General features: G+C 40.8%; 1 protein-coding gene across 2 annotated transcripts in view; it reads left to right on the top strand.

Moving 5' to 3' along the window:
• Positions 1 to 630: 630 nt before the first annotated feature.
• Mecp2 (methyl-CpG binding protein 2) overlaps positions 631 to 20,346 on the top strand; it is a 77,403-nt gene continuing 57,687 nt past the window's right edge. For both annotated transcript variants that reach the window (XR_008219222.1, XM_052742310.1), the window contains exon 1: positions 631 to 748. Coding sequence is in view for 1 of the 2 variants with exons in the window: in XM_052742310.1 (XP_052598270.1) it covers positions 657 to 748 (92 nt within the window). In the remaining variant the exon portion in view is untranslated. The remainder of the gene's footprint in view (positions 749 to 20,346) is intronic.

The following is a 20,346-nucleotide window of genomic DNA, read 5'->3' as shown; positions in this document are numbered from 1 at the left end:
TAGCTTTGCGCCTTTCCTGGAACTCACTTGGTAGTCCAGGCTGGCCTCGAACTCACAGAGATCCGCCTGGCTCTGCCTCCCGAGTGCTGGGATTAAAGGCGTGCGCCACCACCGCCCGGCCCTTCTACTCAAAATGATACTAAGAAAATGTTGGTGCAGTCAAATGCTTATTGCAGCGTACTAGATGCGCTTGCAGATAGAGAGTCAACTGCTCAGCAGGGCGGAGCTAATAGGCGCCGAGAGCCTAGGCTTTCTTAAGCGCCTGCATCCACAAGGGCCCCATTAATCCTTAGCATTCAAAAGCCGCCCACAAAACCAGCCCCTCCATGCCCTAGCCGCCTCTTTTCTCCAAATGACAGTCGACCATCACCAATCCGCAGCTGAATGGGGTCCGCCCCCTTTTCCCTGACCCAAACAGACAGGACCTCCTGCCAATTGGGGGTGTCACTCTTAAGGCTCCGCCCCAGCCTGGCGCCACAGCCAATGGAGAGTAGGTTTGATGAAGTGCCGGAGGTGGGGCACGGGCGCGCAGGTGCAGCAGCGCACATTCTGGCCAGGAGGGCGGGGCGCGACGTCGGCCGTGCGGGGTCCCGGCATCGGTTGCGCGCGCGCTCCCTCCTCTCGGAGAGAGGGCTGTGGTAAAAGCCGTTTGGAAAATGGCCGCCGCCGCCGCCGCCACCGCCGCCGCCGCCGCCGCCGCCGCCGCCGCCGCGCCGAGCGGAGGAGGAGGAGGCGAGGAAGAGAGACTGTGAGTGGGACCGCCAAGGCCGCGGGCGGGGACCCTTGCCGGGGGGCGGGGGGGTAGGGGCGGGACGTGGCGCGGGAGGGGCCCACGGGGTCGGGCGACAAGGCTGGCGGATGGCGTCCCTCCTCTCTACCCTCCCCCTCCCTCTGCTGCTGGTGGCGGCTTTCTCCTCCACTCGTCACCCGCAGTCTCGAGCGACCGTCCTCAGCACGATCTCCCTGGAGCCACCTTCGAATGACGCCCTCCCGCTGCCCGCCCCTTCTGTGCGCATCCTGGGCCTCGGCCGTGCGGGCGCCCTTGTCGTCTGGGCTTCGCCAGTTGGGCCTGCGCGCGCTCCTGCCCTTCTTGGGGCTTTGGGCCACGGTAGTGTCGTGCGCCTGTGGTCCCGGCCTCTCCCTGGATCTCGCTGTCCCCTCTCCCTCGCGCGCCCCCTCTCCCGTTACTCGCTCCCCCCCCAACACACACTCATACTGCGCGCGTGCGCAGTCCACCTCCCGTTGGGAGAGTGCGCCACAAGGGCTCCTGAGCTCTCACCCCCATCTCTGGGCTTTGCTTACCCCTCCTCCTCACCCATTCCATGACTTTTTGCCCCCACTGCAAGTGAGTCGGTCCTCCAGCTCCATTCCCCATTTGGCAGGAACAAGTAGGTGGGGGTTATTGTCCACCCACATAAAAGACTAGACATTATGTTCTGGGTCCCGAAACTCATCATAAAGAGATGGTTATAGTTCTCGTCAGGAACCGTGGGAAGGGGACTGTGCGTTCCTCAGCACCTGAAGCTCTTCCGTGAGACCATGCCCTCAGGGTGCTCTGGTTCTTTGGGGGTGCTGTGCTGTGGCTTCGGAATATGATCGTCTACCCACCCAACCCCCCTCCTTCGCCAGCGATCATCCAGTTACATAAGTGGAATGGGACATTGTATGTAACGGGCTCTCTTCGTCCTGGAGCGCTCAGGATCGCCAGTACCAGATGGGGCAAGTTCATCACATCGCTCTGACTCCTGGATTATCTCTGAAAGTTCATTCTCTTTTTAGTTTGGTTATGGCCAAATCACTTAAAATAAAACACAGGTGACTTTTATGTGGCAATGTTTCTGAGGTTTTTGCACTGAAGGTTTAAAGACATTATGGAGTCTAAAAAGATTGCTCTCACAAGAAAGACCCTGTATGACATTGCTGAGTATGGACCCCCTGAAGGGCAAAGCTTGCTAGGGAGTAATTCTGTGCTAGTTCCTTGTGTGTTCGGGTATGGGTTAATCACAGCAAAAATGGGCTTTACCACAAAATTGATATTCCTGACTCATTGTCAGGCAGATAGGTGCTTCTGGTTATTTTTCCAGGAACACAAATGGGTTCCGTTGAGCCATTTGCATGTTATCTCCAGTGTTTGGAATCATTAACCCAAACAATGAGACAATAGGATCAAATACTGGGTGGTTGGTGGTGATCATGAAACTAATGGACTAATTTATAGTGCTAGGTGGCTGAGATGTTGTAGGACTCTCACAAGTTCTAGGTATTTTATTATACTATATAAATGAAGCCAATTTGGGCCTGGGTAGTAAAATTGTACTAATAGGTAATTATTACTGTAGAGGAGAATTTTGGGTTTGTGGTTGGAATTGTCATGTGAATCTCAGCAGTTTCAATTAATAACATGATTAAACTGACCTCTTGGTTCCTTTGAAATATGCCAGATCTCTATAAAAAGATGAAGTCTGGATTGTTTAGGTCTTTGGGGAATTTCCACCAAGGGTTTGGAAAAATACATTTATTTATGGGCTTTTGGTTTTTTGTTTGTTTTTAACTTCAAATTTTGTTTTAATTTCAGATCTTACAAAGCCTGGGAAACACTTACTTTTTTTTTAACCTGGGTTTGTCAGAACCTTAAAGAATCCAAACAGTTTAGAAGTACAAATTATCTAAAATGAGTTGATGCACATGAGCCATTCATGGCAGGGCAGCCAAGTGGCTGATCAACAGATCGCATTCACTTTCATAAACACACCTTGCTTGTCAAAGATTCCAAGGTTTGCACATTTGAGCCTGAGCTCAGAGTTGGAATCTTTAGTTAATTTTCATATTCTGCAATGTGTTTGCTTCCTTCAGGTACCCTTCCAGTTAGCTATTTGTTTTACCCCTAGCTCTCTAAACATTGTAAGCAACTTCTGGAATACAGTTTCTTTTCAAAGTGCCTGGTGACATCTGAAGTTAATGTGTCCTGAGAATTGAGTTAGTGTGTCCTAAGAGTAAAGAAACTGTATGGCTTTCTTGCTAATATTGATCTATCACATATTCCTATTTCCTTTCCATGAGAATGAGCCTTAAATGTTTTAAACCTACAGTAGCAGATCCTTGTTACACTTAGGAAGAAAGCATCATGTAGTCACTTGTACTCTGAGAATTTTTTAATTTCTTTTTGTTGTTGTTGTTGTTGTACTGGTGATCAAATCCAGGACCTTGTGCATGCTAGGCAATCACCCCACCTCACTGAGCTACATCCCTAGCTTTCTACTCTTTCTTTCACGCTGTTTGAATCCTGAGGTGCATCTGGGGCACTACATAGACCACAAAGATTTTGGAAGATTATGGTCCATTTTTGCAATCTGTGTTTCTTTTTCCACATAGAGTTGTTCCCTCTGCCTAATCTGTTTCTATGAGGCCTAATCTACTGGGGGCAGGGAGGCAAAAAGCTATGGAGTTTGAAAGAAAAACCGACTACAGTCCCATATGCCAGTGCCCCAACTCCACCCAGGCACTCCTGAGAAGTTTGTTTCTTTAACCTAGAATAAAGAACAGCAGTGGTAAACTTGTTATGTTTGCATGGTAAACTATGGAACCTTTTATCTTTCCTAAAGGTGACTGTCAGTAAGAATCTTTTAATTGGCTAAGAGCATTTTATCACCAGGCTGTCTGAGTTATATCTCTGGGAAACAGAATCACGGACAATGACATTTGTAGTAACCAATGTTTTAAGCACAGCCTGGAATGTAGAATTCCAGGGAATGTGGCAAAATACCTCATTTTCATCACCTGCTCTGGTAACATCTGTGCAGACCAGGCCATGTGGCTGACAGAAACAATCTTTTTGTTGGGTAGAGAATATTATTGTTCTTCCAAGGGAAGGGCATAATAAGTCCTCAGTACCCATCACAGCCTTTTGTAGTCACTCTGCTGTTGTCTAATCAGAGCACTGTACCTACTCACCATTTCAGGGAGGACCAATGTCAGTGGTTCCCTTCTTCTTGGGCTTGTTTATACAGAAAGTGTGTGTGCTCTTCTGCTTTCCACAATTTTCTTCTGCTTTTCTCTTCCAAGGAACATTTTCCATCGAAACTTTGATTTGTGTGTGGTGGCTTAAATACTTGAAAAGACCACTTTCATGGTAGATATACTATGTGGGATGACTGAGTGGTAGCAAGACTCTGAGAGAAGACAGACATGACTATTTCCATGTTAAAAGGGGCAGTATGACCAGAGTAAACATTGGCCTTTTTACTTCTGGGCACTCTGCTAGCATGTGGATGTCTGGACTCTTGTTATTGGCCAAACCTTAGTAAAAGTGTGCTTATCTTCCTTTCCTAAGAGCTGGAGGTATAGCACGAACATTTTTGTTGGATTTTTATCTAACTGTACTCATTTTTAGCTTTTTTCCCTGTGAAATCTTGAGTTAATTAAAGATCTCAAACTCTTTAAGACCTTAGAATAAAGCTTAGTTCAGCTCTCAATGAAACAAGGGCTGAAGATACGTGGCTTAGTCAGTAGTAAAGTGTTTGCATTGCATGTGTAGGGCACTGATTTCAGTTCCAGTACTGCAAAAAATAAAACAATAAAATTGAATATAGATAAAATTGTGGTCTTGAGAACTTGTGACTTTGCAGGCCCTCCCAAACAAGGTATTGGTTTGGTTTTTATTAGGCAAGTGTCCAAAAAATATTAACTTAATTCTATGACTTAATGAAATTATGGGAATTAAGAGGTTTTACTGAGCCTTAAAAGATAACTATAGGCATCATCTAGGGAACTGGCAGTCAGCTGCCAAGGACTTGGTTGCTGTTGCCCTTCATCTAGATTTGACCCAATGAGTGACTATAGTCTTAAGTTGTATAATGTAAGCTTTTCTCTTAGTCTAAAGATAAAAGTATTATTGCTGGGAGAGCCAGGTATCTGAAATTAGCTAATATGGAGCAATTTAGGTTTTAACAAGGAAATGGTGGTATCTTGATGGCAACATCCTTATTTGAAAATGTGTTCAAAAACAAAAGAGGCTGAAGCAGAAAGATCTGAATTTGAGGACATCCTGAACTGCCTAAAAAAGTAGCAAGGCTGGAGAGATGGCTCAGCGGTTAAGAACACTGACTGCTCTTCCAGAAGACCTACATTCAATTTCTACTACCTTTATAGAGGCTCACAGTGGTCTATAACTCCAGTCCCAGGGGATCTGATGGCCTCTATTGGCTTCAGCAGGCGCTGCATGTAGGTGGTGAACATGCGTTCAGACAAATGCTCATACATATAAAATAACAATAAATAAAATCTCAATTTTTTTAAGAAAAATAACAAAAAAGTCAAAAGACCCATCAGTTCATTGTTTTATAGACATTGAGATTTACTGATTTGAGAGGCTTAAAGTAATTGGTTAGAGATGGACTTCTATATTTTGGGTGATGGCTTTGGCTCTCCTGGTGCTTTTTGTCTTTTATCTCAAGGTGAAAGCCCCTTTGTGTGATGTTAGAGCAATTCCTTGCAGCTTTGACTGCTGGAAGTAGAAAGGAGACTTGGCTTCTGGATTTGGTGTGTTCTTTTTGAGGTGATATTTTGATGTTGCATGCACTCTTGAACACATTCTATCCTTGACTTTTTCTGTATGACTTGGTAGAAGAAATCTTATAAGAAATCACCACTTGTGGTATGCATTGTAGTTTCAAAGTGTTCCTCAGAGGTGTCAAGACCTCTGAGTTTCGATTCTGACAAGCATAAATCTTGTTTTTATTTTAGCATTCTGTCATGTGGCAGTAATTTATTCTTTGCTTCTAACTAGATGAGCTGGGAAGTAACATAGTACTTTGTCTGTGTTTATCTTCAAAATGTCCCAAAAAGCCTTGGGAAAAAGATGCAGCTCAATGGGGACTTTCAACTTACGATTTTCTTTGTTTTAGGCTCCATAAAAATACAGACTCACCAGTTCCTGCTTTGATGTGACATGTGACTCCCCAGAATACACCTTGCTTCTGTAGACCAGCTCCAACAGGATTCCATGGTAGCTGGGATGTTAGGGCTCAGGTAAGTAACCTTCCTTTTTTTTTTTTTAGTATATGTCCTGGTTTGGCCATCTGTTTTTAAAACAAAAAAAAAAAGGAAAAAAAAGATATATTACTCTTGGACAGTATAAAAGTACCCACAAGATGAAAAACATAACCTGGCCAAACTGTGCCATATAATAAAAAAAAGTCACTTCCCTGAGCCCTGAAAGGTCAGTTCAGTTTGGGTAGAGTTACTTGGTAGTCACAATGTGATCTGGGGGTGGGTGTCAGATTAGAGCTGGAACTGGTGATCTGCAGCTTCAGTTCACCTTGAAGCAGGAGAGTGCTTATCCTGAGCTCTTCACCTATGCTGCTGCTCTTACCTAGTGGTCTTCAGCATGATGCTTTCTTTGCTTTGGTTTGGGCTAAATGACTTACTGGTCAATGTTAGCAAAAAGTAGATACAGGAACTGGTATGTGGTCCCCTAGAAGGACACCCTTCTGAAAATGTCACAGAACAGTCCTGAACAATATGGCTAATGGTGCTTGCTTGCTGTACTCAGACACATGTGCAGCTCTTGGGATTCTAGAGCAGAATAAGTGCTTTTGGAAAAGCTGGTGAGCCAAGTCATTGTAGACCTGACATTTAGGTGACAGATCTGCTGCAGTGGGGTACCATTGTGTGGTACTATTGTATCGACTTTAGTTTTGTAAGAGTGAATTGTTCTGTAATTTCTCATCTTTTATCAGACTCAAACCTCTCAAGCTTTTTTTTTTTTAATCAATGGTTATTCCACATTTGATATTTTTGTCACCTGGATTTCTGTGTGATAAAACAAATCATTCCAATGGAATTTTCCCATTTTCTACAGAAGAAAATGTTGACTATTCACACATGCTGCATTGTAATTCCAGCCGAGACCCCCAAATAGCATTTTCTCTGTATCTAGTATTTATTACGCCTCATAAAGCTATTGTATACATGCACATTACCCCCTCCCCCAATCGCCTATTTATCTATGGGATTAAGTTTTAGGTAGAGGAGAATAGAAGGAAATGAAGACCATAGCACTGCCTCCAGGTCCCAGGTTTGGTTCTGCTCTTGATCCTGTGACTTTAGTTGTCATTCTCCTTACTGTGATGGGGCGTGCTCCAGACCTGGCTGACTGTTCTTTGTGCTCTACATATTTATACTGGTCGGAGTTATATAGCTAGTGCTTTATCTCAGGAATTCTGTGGAATAAATGTAATAGGAACAAAGATGGGTTTCTTCTGATAGATGTTGAGCTGGGAGTGGTTTGTGTTTTTTATAGTATTTTTCTCAGTTTACAAATGCCTTTATGAAAAAGGTAGTAATGACACTACATGTTTCTCCAAAGAAATATAGAAAAGATGGATAATTTTTTTTAGAAAAAAAAATCTTACTACTTACAAATAAGAAAAACATAACCATTTGAGTTCAAACAATAGAATTTGTCTTTACTTGTAAAGTATATCATATCTTTTCTCCTTTTAAAAAATTGCCAGGTATGGTGGTGTATAACTTTAATCTCAGCACTTGGGAGGCAGAGACAGGTGGATGGATCTTTGTGAGTTAGAGGCCAGCCTAGTTTACATAGCAATTTCCAGGCCAGACATGGCTACATAACAAGACCCTGTCTCAAAAAAAAAAAAAAAAAAAAAAAAAAGAATAAAACTTTGAAGTAGAACTTCTTCATAAGCCAGTCATTTTGAAGAATGGCTGCCTAGACTTGGAGGTACTGGTAGATATTGGCACATCGCCTTTCCAAATGGCTGTCTTAGTTCCTGGGGCTTCATAATTAGATAGCTATGTTTTAAATCAGTTCTCTTTTCATTATTACTGAAGTTAAACCTCAGTAATCATTGGCCATTTGTATCTGCCCTCTGTGAATTGTGTGTTCATGTTCTGTATTCATTATTCCATCAGAATAATTTTTTAATTCTGTGTGTGAGTGTGTCTTTCTGTGTCTTTAGGGGTGTGTATGCATATGAGTGCAGATACCTGTAGAGGCTAGAGGTGGATCCTCTTGGAGCTATAGATAAGACACCTCACATGAGTGCTGAAAACGGAACTCAGGTCCTCTGCAAGAGCAGCAAGTGCTCTTAGCTGCTAAGCCATCTCTCCAGACCCCCAAGATACTTCTTTTTAAGTGGATCTATAAGAAGCCAGGGCCTTGTACTTTCTAGAGCCACTGAACTGAATATCTAACCTTTGTAAGAACTCTTAATATATTAAGAATTTTGACTCTTTGTCATAGTGCAGATATTTTTCCTACTCTGTCATTTTTTGATACTGCTTGTCTTTCTACTATATAAAATCTCAGACAGCCCAATGGTTGGCTTAGTGGGTTAAAGATACTTCTACCAAACCTAATGACCTAAATTTGATCCTCAGAAGCCATATAGTAGAAGAGAACCATCTCCTGTAAGTTTTTGATTCCCACAAGTTGTCCTTGGACCTACATATATGCACTATAGTACACACATGTGTAATATATACTCATTAAAAAATGTTAGGATTTCTTTTGCTTTTAGAAAATGTTTTCTGGGGGCTAGAGAGATGGTTTAGTGGTTAAGAACATAAGGACACTTGCTGCATGGCAGTGTTGGCACACACCTTATAGTCCAGCACTCGGGAGGCAGAGGCAGATGGATCTCTGTGAGTTTGATCTACAGAGCAAGTTCCAGGGCAGCCAGGGACACTTAGAGAAACCCGGGCAGTGGTGGCGCACGCCTTTAATCCCAGCACTCAGGAGGCAGAGCCAGGCGGATCTCTGTGAGTTTGAGGCCAGTCTGGGCTACCAAGCGAGTTCCAGGAAAAGGCGCAAAGCTACACAGAGAAACCCTGTCTCGAAAAAAAAAAAAAAAAAAGAAAGAAAAAGAAAAAAGAAAAACCAAAAGAAAAAGAGCACTTGCTGCTCTTGCAAAGGGTCTGGATTCAGTTCCTAGAACCCACAGTTGGGTGTAACTCCTGTTCTAGGGGATCCAACACTCTCTTCTGGCCTCCACAGGCATCAGGCATGCATATGGGAATAAACATACATGCAGGCAGGACACACATAAAATTAATTTTTTATAAAAGAAAGTCTTTTTCTACTAAGAGTTAGTTGATTTTCACTTTTATTTTCTTTCTGAAAAGATTGATGTATTTATAATATATACATATTTAATGTACATCATAAGTTCATGTTTGTTCCAAATTCTTTTATAAATTCATTTTTAAAATTTGTGTGTGTGTGTGTTAGACTAAGAGATCATTAGGCTTGGTGTCATGCCTATTTATGTCTCTCTAGCCCTTGTAGTTTTTTAAATTAGCTTACAAAATGATGGTTTCATTATGGTATTTTCATATGTATTCTGTTCTGTTGCTCATTCTTCCCCAGTCCCTTTTCTGTTCCCCTGCCTTGTCCTGCTAGTCCTCTCTATGGAACCCCCACTTTCTGGTTTCATGTCATATATGTTCTATTACCCATTTCCCCCTTAAGTTTGCCCCGTGTTTTCCCACATACTGATTTTTGTGTTTAATTTTGGCATGGGATGATGTCTAGAAAACACTTGGTTTTATCTTAGCCATTTGGTGAGCTAGTCATTAAATTTTCAAATTTATCAAATGCTGTCTTTAGATAAAACAAAGTATCTCTTAATCGTTTTTCCTATTTTCTCTGTAAAGTTGTTTTGATTTTCCTTAAATTTGGGTAGCTTGATGGTGGTCCTATTAGCCAACATTTATTCATTAACGTGCTTTGAGTACCTGCTTTGAGCTAGGGGCTGTGCTAAGGCCTGGACCTGGCATTTTCTCCTTGACTTGGTAGATGTGGGCTACAGTGCTTCCACAAGACTTGAACACAGCAGATCTTCACAAAAGCAGATTTTTGATAAAATGGTAAGAGTTCAGAAGAGTCTGTGTTGAATTTTTCAAAGAGCCGGGTATAGTGGTGCACACCTTTAGTCCCAGCACTTGGGAGGCAGAGGCAGACAGATCTTTAGGCCAACTAAGGTTATAAGGGCTCTGGCTCTTTTTAAAAAGTGTGTTTAAAGAGGCTGGAGAGATTACTCAGTGGTTAAGAGCACTTGTTGCTCTTGCAGAGGACCCAGGTTTAGTTCTTAGCATCCATAACCATCCATAATTCCAGTTCCAGGGAATCTTTTCTGACCTCTGTGGTTACCAGACATGCATGTGGTATACATACATACATGCAAGCAAAACATTCATACACATAAAATAAAACCAGTAAATCTTAAAATTTTAACTGTATTTTGAGACAAAGTCTCACTAAATTGCCCAAGCTGGCCTTAAACTTGTAGTCTTCCTGCCTTAACCTTTCCAAGTTATTGGACTGACAGACATGTACCACAAGCTCCAGCATATATTAAATTTGTTTTAGTCAAAATACACATAAAAGTTACCATATTAATATTAACTTTTATGTTAAAATGGTTACCATGCTATTTAGTATGTTGAGATTGTTGTACATCTATTATTGCAATCCATATCCAGATCTCTTTCTTTAAAAATAAAGCTGTAGTTCTGTGCTCAGTGAACACTAATTTCCACATTCTTCCTTCATTCCCATCTTTTGCTAAACCACTATCCTTCTGGCTGCCAATTTGACTGGTCTAGTGCCTTACTCTGAATGTTTATGCATGTGTGTTTTTATGTATTTTGTGTCTGCTTACACACGAGTGTGTGGGAATGTATCTTTTACCTGAACTATAAAATATGGTACATAGTTGCAAAGCTTGCTTTCTAGTTAATGTATCTTAGAAATTGTTGGAATTAGTTCATAAAGAACCATATCATTCTTTTTAACTATTGGGGCTATATAGTCTATTTATGGGATGTACTATAATTCATTTAACTGGTTTTCTATTAATGGGTGTTTGTGTTTCTTTTTTTTTTTTTTTTTTTTTTTTTTTGGTTTTTCGAGACAGGGTTTCTCTGTGTAGCTTTGCGCCTTTCCTGGAACTCACTTGGTAGCCCAGGCTGGCCTCGAACTCACAGAGATCCGCCTGGCTCTGCCTCCCGAGTGCTGGGATTAAAGGCGTGCGCCACCACCGCCCAGCGGGTGTTTGTGTTTCTAATTGTTAAAATTTCATTAATACTAGCTCAGTATGGTGGCACACACCTGTAATCTCAGTACTTGGTAGGCAGAGGCGATAGGATCATTGCAAATTTGAGGCGAGCCTGTTCTACATAGTGGGTTCCAGACCATTCAGAGCTATATAGCAAAATCCTGTCCGCCCAAAAATGCTAATGATATACATTCTTCCTTGTAGATACTATTTAGCTCAGTGATAAGTTTATCTGTAAGAGAAAGTTCTAGAAGTGGAACTTGCTGGGTCAAAGGATATATGCATTTTTAAATTTCAAAATATTGCAAGCACAGGGGTGGCCATTTGGTTGTAGACTTTTAGGGGGAAAACTGTGAGTAGATAATCACAAATTTATGACTACAATACTATTTTTAGAGATTAGAGTGTAATTGGGCTAGGAGGAAGTTGTTTTTAACAGTTAGCGCTAGAAAACAAAACTTTGGAAGCTTCCATTTCATAAAATGTCCTCATGTGAGCAGGGCATTTCAGGCAAGGCATTTTACTTGAGAAGAATTTCGGCTTTTTCCTCTTTGTGAATCTTGAAGAAAATGAAATATTTTTTATTTTGAATCATTCTAAGTTGTGGTAGCTTCTTTGGATGCCTGGCTGAAAAGTATCCCTCAGATGCTGGACTTTCTGCCTCTTTCCTGTTTTAATTTGCATAAAGACTATCCTGTAAGTATTTGGAACTAATTGCTGTTGCTTCATTTCTCTATGACTTTTGTAGTATATATAGCAATACTTTATTCATATAACCTTTACTGCTTGAACTTCTGTTATGTAGGGTAATTGCTAGCTACTGGGGACTGTCCTTAATCCCGGCCTAATAAAGGTACTGATGGGCAAATGGGCTGTGACTTTCCAAGGGGTTGACCACTATGATTGTGAAAAGTGTGTGCCACTGAGGGAGCACATAAAGGGTTAGATTTGGGGAATGGAGGCAGAGAATGGGTTTTCTTTGTTTTAAATGGTAGTCAATACCTGAATAGTAAGGAAACTTTAGCTGAGTCCAGGAGAAAACATCAGTAGGAAAAAATGAGTCTTAAGGATAGACCAGATGCCTGGTAGTTGAGGCATAAGAGAATATGTGGGGCTGGCTCAGAGTGGCTGGCTCAGTACATCAAAATAGGCAGGTGTGAGTGGCAAGCTGGAGCCTGGGAATGGGAACTCTTGTGTTTTCAGGCATGTAGTACAGATGTTCAGGCAGCTGTATACCAGGTATGCCAGGCAGGCTCAGCTTTCCTTACAAGCTACATCATATTCTTAAGATTACTCTTACCATTAGAGGCAACAAGCAGTTCCCTGTCCATCCATCCTGTCCCATTTCCACACTGAATTTGTTCTGGAGGGGATCTACTCTTAGGCCAACTTCTGTCACCTTCCCATTCTTCCTGTTGGGCCTCCAGGGCTCACATTGTAGATATCTTTACAGAACCTCCTTCCCCTACAGTTTTGCCCCAGGAGACTGACAGACATTAAAACTAGGACAGGGCTTTTCCTTCCAACATAGTTTATTTTCTGTTAACATAGTAATGCTCAATAGTGCCAGCCTGTGAGGTCCAGACTTCCACAGGAGCAGAAGCTATCTATGGTACTAAATGATACTTAGTTCTCTTGATTTTTTATTCTAGGAAAATACTTTACCACTAACCTATACCTCCAGCCCTTAAGCTCTTACTGATTTTCACTTGTTGGTATTTTTTAAATGTGTGTATGTTTTTATTTTTGAGACAGTGGTGCTGTGTAGCACTGACTGGCCTAGAACTTTCTGATTTTTTGAAACAGTCTAATGTAGCCCAGGCTAGCCTCAAAATCCGTATGTAGCTGAGGCTGGTCTTAAATCACTAATCCTACTCCACCTCCCAAGTACTGGGATTAAAAGTGTATATCACCATACCTGGCTTTATTATTTTTTGAACAAGACTTTGGTAGTGAAGGAAGTGTGTGAGTAAACCTACTCCTTTCTTGTCATGGCCCAGGTCTGCCCTTGATGAGCCAATGTTAATAGCACTTGTTCTAATTCTCCCAGCCTGTAGGAGCTAAAACTAGAACCTCCTAGATCCTCTGAGCTTTCAGCTCTCCTATCCTCCCTAGGTCATTCTGAGGTTCTGTTCTCCTACACTACAGTCTTCCTAGCCCATATACCTTACTCATGTGGTAGCTACCTGAGTACTTTTTGACCCAGACATAAGTGTTAGCAATTTGCATATTCATGCCAGGCTCCTTTTATAGAACCCAGAAACAGTCCAGCTAAACCCCAACCCATGATTAACATTAATTTCCCTGCTTCCCCAAAGCAACCAGTCTGCTAAAATTGATCAGGACACATTGCCTGCAAGGTTTGTATTGTACATACAGCATAGTATATTTTACAGTGCTTAGCAAATTTGTAAGATGCTGCTGTATGCAACTCCTCGCTCGCTCTCTCTCTCTCTCTCTCTCTCTCTCTCTCTCTCTCTCTCTCTCTCTCTTTTGGTTTTTCAAGACAGGGTTTCTCTGTGTAGCTTTGTGCCTTTCCTGGATCTTGCTCTGTAAACCAGCCTGGCTTCGAACTCACAGAGATCCGCCTGGCTCTGCTTCCCGAGTGCTGGGATTAAAGGCATGCGCCACCACCGCCCGGCTCTCTCTCTTTTTTTTTTTAAAGTATGGTTGCATTGATCTTTGCAAACCTTGTTCATTTGTGTCTCCTTTTGCTGTGGGAACATTTTTTGCAACAGAAGTCTAGCTAACCATAGTCTTGACTGTGAATGGAATTAGAAACAAGGATTGGTATTTGATTTATGTTTACATCCTTTGGTTCTATTAACCAAGAAGTTGTTGCATCTCTGTGTTTGTAAAATCTTTCTACAAAAAAAGATAGCATCTGTACCTAGGCTTCCTCTCTCCTTTGTAGCCTTCCATATTTCTACTAAACCATGGATTTAATACTTTTGCATCATGATCTTAATTTTCTCCATGTGAGTTGATTTTGAAAATCTTAAAATATTTTGGCTTGTTTGGGGCTTTTAATACTCCTGGGTGTTCTCCCCCAATTTGGGACTGTATCCGAGTCTTTTATTTTTTTGTTTTTTCTGTGTGTAGTATCCCTGGCTGTCCTTGAACTCCGCCTGCCTCTGCCACCTGAGTGCTGGGATTAAAGGTGTGTACCAGCATGCCTAGCATTTTTATAAATGATTTAAACATTATATATATACTAGTGTTCCTTATGTTTACTTGCCTAGTTGTTGAAAGTTGTTCATCTGTGTCCAATTCCTGATAAATCACAAATCTTCATTAGTTTCTACCAATGAAAGAGATATCCTTTATAAATGAACAGATTCAGTATGCCAAACTACTAAGGGAAAATTCTATTGCTTGAGGTATGTATTGACATTGCTTTGATGTGTTATATTTTGATTGTTCCTACACATATTTAGTAATTCATTTTTAAAATACAAATTTCCATGTGTTTCTAGGTTTTGTGTTTTTGTAAACAGCAGAAGGTATTAGAGCATATTAAGGACTAATATGCTCTAATATTTTTAGCTGTTTTTGGAATTATACTTGGCAAAAAAAATAGACAAACGTCTGCAAGTTGTGACATTTTGCTTTTTGTTCTTTTAAATTCCAAGATAAATAAATCTAGTGGATTTTTTTTGGCTTGTAAAATCATGGGAATGATTAAAATTATAAAACCCAAGTAGTTAGGACAGTTGAAAGTGTTTTTTTAAATAGTTATTTACTTTTTATGTGTATGAGTGTCTTGCCTGCATGTGTATATCTGTATGAAATGTGCAGTCTTGGTTTCTGAGGAGGCCACAAGGCGGCTTAAGATCCTCTGCGACTAGAGTAACAGTTGTAACTGCCATGTGGGTGCTGGGAATTGAACTGGGGTCCTCTGAAAGAGAAGCCAATGCTCTTAACCACTGAATCACCTCCAGCCCCAAAAGTGTGTTTTAAAGTGATGCTACCTTATTAAAAATGTAGCTTTTAAGTACTTGTATAGTATTCCTTAGAAGTTCTTCCAGATTAAGACAAAACAATCAGAAATATGATATCTTTCTTTTTTTATGTGCATTGGTATTTTGCCTGCATGTGTGTCTGTGTAAGGTTGTTGGATCCCCTGGAACTGAATTACAGACAGTTGTGAGCCAGCATGTGGATGCTGGCAATTGAATCCTGGGTCCTCTAGAAGAGCAGCCAGTGCTCTTAACTGCTGAGCCATCTCTCCAGCCCCAGAAATATGTTATCCTTAAGCTTTTTTGGGCTTTGGTTTTTTTTAAGACAATGTGTCATGTACCCCAGACTGGTCTCAGACTCCTCATATAGCTGAGGATGACCTTGAACTTCTGATCCTTTTGCTTCCACCTCACAAGTTTGGGATCGCAGGTAGACATCACCCCACCAAGCAGGGCCCTTTTTTAAATTATGCAAATACTGTTACAGTAAGAAACTTAGAAAATATATATAGGTACAAAGATTAAAAGTTAAAAAACACCGGATGGTGGTGGTGCACACCTTTAATCCCAGCACTGGGAGGCAGAGCCAGGAGGATCTCTGTGAGTTCGAGGCCAGCCTGGTCTACAGAGGACAGGCACCAAAACTACACAGAGAAACCCTGTCTCGAAAAACCAAAAAGAAAAGAACTATTCTGCTGCATGCCTTTAATCCTAGAACTCAGGTGGCAGAGACAAGGCAGATCTTTGAGTTCAAGGCCAGTCTGGTCTACAGAGTGAGTTCCAGGACAGCCAGGACTACACAGAGGAAATCCTGTCTCAACAAAACAAAACAACAAGTTAAAAAACATTCTGATAATTCACCAGGCAATGAAAATTGCTGTTACTATTTGTGTGTTTCAGTAGTAGAATGCTAACATGTTTGCAGACCTGAGTTCAGTCCCAGTACCTCAAGGAATTATATCTTTTTATATCTCTAAATTAAGGGCTTTGACTCTCAGATTGACAATTCAGGGATTTGTGACCTCTGTTGGGAAAAAACATTCCATTTTTGTTCACTGACAGTTGTAGACAATAGGTCATTCATGGTAATATTGGGAGTAGCTCTGGCCTTGTCATATAGCTCAGTGGTAGAGCACATACTTAGCATGTGTAAGGCCCTGGATTTGGTCTTTAGTACCAAGAAAGTATGTGACTATCACCAGTAGAAAATAAAAATCTTTTCAGATTACATTGTATTTATTGTAGATACATGAAATATCATATGTGTTCATTACTGCTTCTAATTTTTTTTTTCGAGACAAGGTTTCTCTGTGTAGCTTTGTGCCTTTCCTGGAACTCACTCTGTAGCCCAGGAGGGCCTTGAACTCACAGAGATTCACCTGCCTCTGCCTCCTGAATGCTGGGATTAAAGGCGTGCACCACTACCACTCGGCTCTAATTTTTATAGTTAGATCTACTTCTGGATCTGATTAATGATTTACCAAAGAAGCACATGTTATTTTAGCACCAATTCTCAAAAAATCATAAATCATTTTCTGCGTATTTTATTTTATGTATTTCAAACTATTTCCTGAGGAGGAATCTAGAAACCAAAACAAGTTCGTGACAAAAAAAAAAAGGTTATGAATGCCCATCTGTGGGCTGAAAGTATAGCTTATTGGTAGGATGCTTGCCTCGCATTTGTGAGGTCCTGAGTTTAGTACCCAGACCTTGGAGGTGGAGTGGGGAGAGATCTCTGTTGTTTATTATTCCATGCAACAGTAAATTAAAAAATAAATCATGTCTGGCTTGGTGATATGTACCTATAACCCAGCACTTGGGACACCATCATAAGTAAATAAATAAGTGACCAGTCAACTTTAAAAATACCCAAAGTAAACTTTAAAATAGGGGCTGGGAGGATGTATCCCTGGGTAAAGTACTTCTTAAACAAGCATGAGAATCATGAGTTATGATCACCGGCACCATTTTTAAACAAATAAATAGATGTGGCAGAGATGGAAACAAGAGGAGCCTGGGAAGGGGCTCTCTGGCCAGCCAGTCTAGTCAACCTATAAGGTCCAGGTTCAGTGAGAAACCTTTTCTCAAAATATAAGTTGGGGAAGCTGGATAAAATTCTCAGTGGTTAAGAGTGCTTACTACTCTTGCAGAGGACTTGGTTCAGTTCCCAACATCTACAGCAGCTCACAACCGTGACTCCAGAACCAAGATATCTGTTACCTTCTTCTGACCTCCTTGAGCACCTGCACATCCATGATGCATGTACATACACACATACACATAAAATAACAAATCCCTTAAAAATAATTAAATAAGCAGGAAAAATAAAGAGGAAGACACTACCTGCCAACCTCTCACTTCTGTATGTGCACACATGGATGTGCACATATGCATCCACACTAAATAAGTAAATAAAATAAGTTATCACTGGACTAGAGATATGGTTCAGCAGTTAGGAGCAGCCCATAGTCCATAACTTACAGAGGACCTAAGTTTGATTTTCAGCACCCATGTTAGGTGGCTCACAACAACCTGGAACTCCAGCTCCGGGGGATCCTACACCTCTAGCTTCCATGGGCACTTGGCACTCTACACACACTTAAAAATAAATCTTTAGCCGGGCATGGGTGGCGCACACCTTTAATCCCAGCACTTGGGAGGCAGAGCCAGGTGGATCTTTGTGAGTTCGAGACCAGCCTGGTCTACAGAGCAAGATCCAGGAAAGGCACAAAGCTACACAGAGAAACCCTGTCTCGAAAAACAAAAAAAATAAAAAATAAATAAATCTTTATAAAAAATTAAGATATTGCCGGGTGGTGGTGGCATACGCCTTTAATCCCAGCATTTGGGAGGCAGAGCCAGGTGGATTTCTGTGAGTTCGAGGCCAGCCTGGGCTGCAGAGTGAGGTCCAGGACAGGCACCAAAACTACACAGAGAAACCCTGCCTCGAAAAACAAATAAAAAATTAAGGTATCAGTACTCAACTAGGCAGTTATATAGGATAAAGCACAGGTATACTAAAAGTAGACAAAGGAACTAGAGAGATATCTCAGCAGTTAAATGCACATATTACTCTTGCAGAGTACCTGAGTTTGGTTCTCAGCACCTATGTTGGGTGAGTCACAACTGCCTTTAAATCAATCTCCAGGGGATCCAATGCTTTCTTCTCTCCTCTGTGGATACCCGCACTCACATGTGCATACTACCTTTACCCCATAACCCATAAAGATAATTTTAAAAATAAATATTTTTAAAAGATACAAAATGAAATTTGAATTTTCCATTTTGAGATAGTGTCTCACTATGTAGCTCAAGATGTCCTCAAATTCATCATCCTCTTGCCTCACATTTCCAAATTCTAGGATTGTAGGTATGTGTCACTGTACCCAGCTCAAGTTCATCTTAATTACACCTAAAATTTATTAACACATATGAGTAGTTTATAGATATGCAGAGTGTAATAGAACAGAATTGGGTTTTTGTATATGTCTATTAATTACTATTATTGTATATTTAAGTGTTTGTTTTTGCTTTTTTGGGGAGCCTGCCACTCAGCTCCAAAATAAATCACACACAGAGGCTTGTTATTACTTATAAATGTCCAGCCTTAGCTTGGCTTGTTTCTAGGCAGCTTTTCTTAACTTAAATTACACCATCTATCTTTGGTCTTAATGCTTTTATCTTTTTCTGTTCCTGTATGCCTTTTCTTTTCTTCTTACTCCAAGACTAGCTGTTTAGCTGGGTGGCTGACTCCTGAAGTCCTCCTTCTTCTCTGGCTACTTTCTTCCTCCCACATTTCTCCTTCTATATATTCTCTCTGCCTGCCAGCCCCACCTATTTCTCTCTCCTGCCTCACAATTGGCCATTCATCTCTTTATTAGACCATCAGGTATTTTACACAGGTACAGTAACACAGCTTCACAGAGTTAAACAAATGCAACATAAACAAAAGTAACACACTTAAGATAATATTCCCCAACATTCCCCCCCTCTTCTTTTTAAACAAAAATGAAAGGTTTTAACTTTTAACATAGTAAGACTGTACACAATAAGAACAATTATCAAGTAAAGGTTACATTCACATTGTACTGAATTCCAATTCATTTGTGTCTGGTAAATTTAAAGAAAATACATCATAATCTGTCTTATCTTAGTAAATCCAAAATTTTATACCTAATTTACTTTTATCATATCTAAGGAAAACTGCAGCTATAACTATCTAGTCTTCAACTCCATCAAAGACCACAGAAGGATATAATATTGTTTAAGTAAACAAAATGAGTATTGCAAACAACTTCCAAAAACTCTAGAAATGACAGAGATGTCTGACTGCCTGGACAGTTACTCAAAAAGTTCCTCTGCAACATTGGGGCATCCATCTTCAGCCTACAAACCCATAGTGTCTGGCAGACTTTTCAGTGAAGCAGGAAATTTGAATGACTGTCCTGCCTGTATTGGCAAAGTTTGTCGGTCACTTTCCTCTGTGTCCTGTAGAATGTCTGGCAGTTCTGTGAAGCAGGAACCCTAAAGGACCATCCTGCCTTGTTTTGGCAAAGTTCAGCAGTCACTTTCCTGTGGGTCCTGCATGTCCAGTTTATACAACATACTGTCAGTCAGTCCAGGCAAGAGCAGCTTCTTGCCCAAATGGCTAGCCCTGCTACATTGAAAGCAAACTCCATAAGGAGTTTCTTGATGCCCATCATTTCTGAAGTAAATTGGTGCTGCCAGGAGCAGATGTGTCTCATTGTCATGAAAAGCCCTAAGTTAACAAAACATTTTAAATGCCTTATTATATAGGTCTTCAAAAGGTTTGAAGACCATCTGTCTATCGAAAATACATCTCTATATGATCTGGAAAGCATACCTAACATAGCTACAATTTTGATTGTTATAAATGACTGACCACTAACCTATGTTTCCTGATTATCCTATATAGTTTATAATAATAGCTTTCAAAAACTAGAACTTCACCCTACATTTCCAAATGAACTGCATAGGCACAATACCTCAAACAAAAATAGAAACATACATACAATATGTTGTAACAAAAATTAGCTTATATTTTTATCAATATACAAAAATCCTTTAAACAAGATTGGAAACATATATTCAGTGTAACAAAATTAACATTAAATTTGTATCAATATACCAAAATCCATGCCAGTGCAAAATATCTGAGATTAATAGTTGTCTTTTTATCCTATATTCCCCTAAATTATAACAAACATCCATAACCCACCAAATAACCAAAGACCACCCACACACCCCCAACTCTTGGGAATGTGAGTGTAGTTTTCTCCATACTG

The sequence above is a fragment of the Peromyscus californicus genome, unplaced genomic scaffold, assembly GCF_007827085.1.
Source record: "Peromyscus californicus insignis strain IS unplaced genomic scaffold, ASM782708v3 Scaffold_10__1_contigs__length_136768540, whole genome shotgun sequence".
NCBI classification, from domain to species: domain Eukaryota; kingdom Metazoa; phylum Chordata; class Mammalia; order Rodentia; family Cricetidae; genus Peromyscus; species Peromyscus californicus.
Note: the sequence above shows the minus strand (reverse complement) of the source record. Positions and strands in the feature narration are given on the sequence as shown.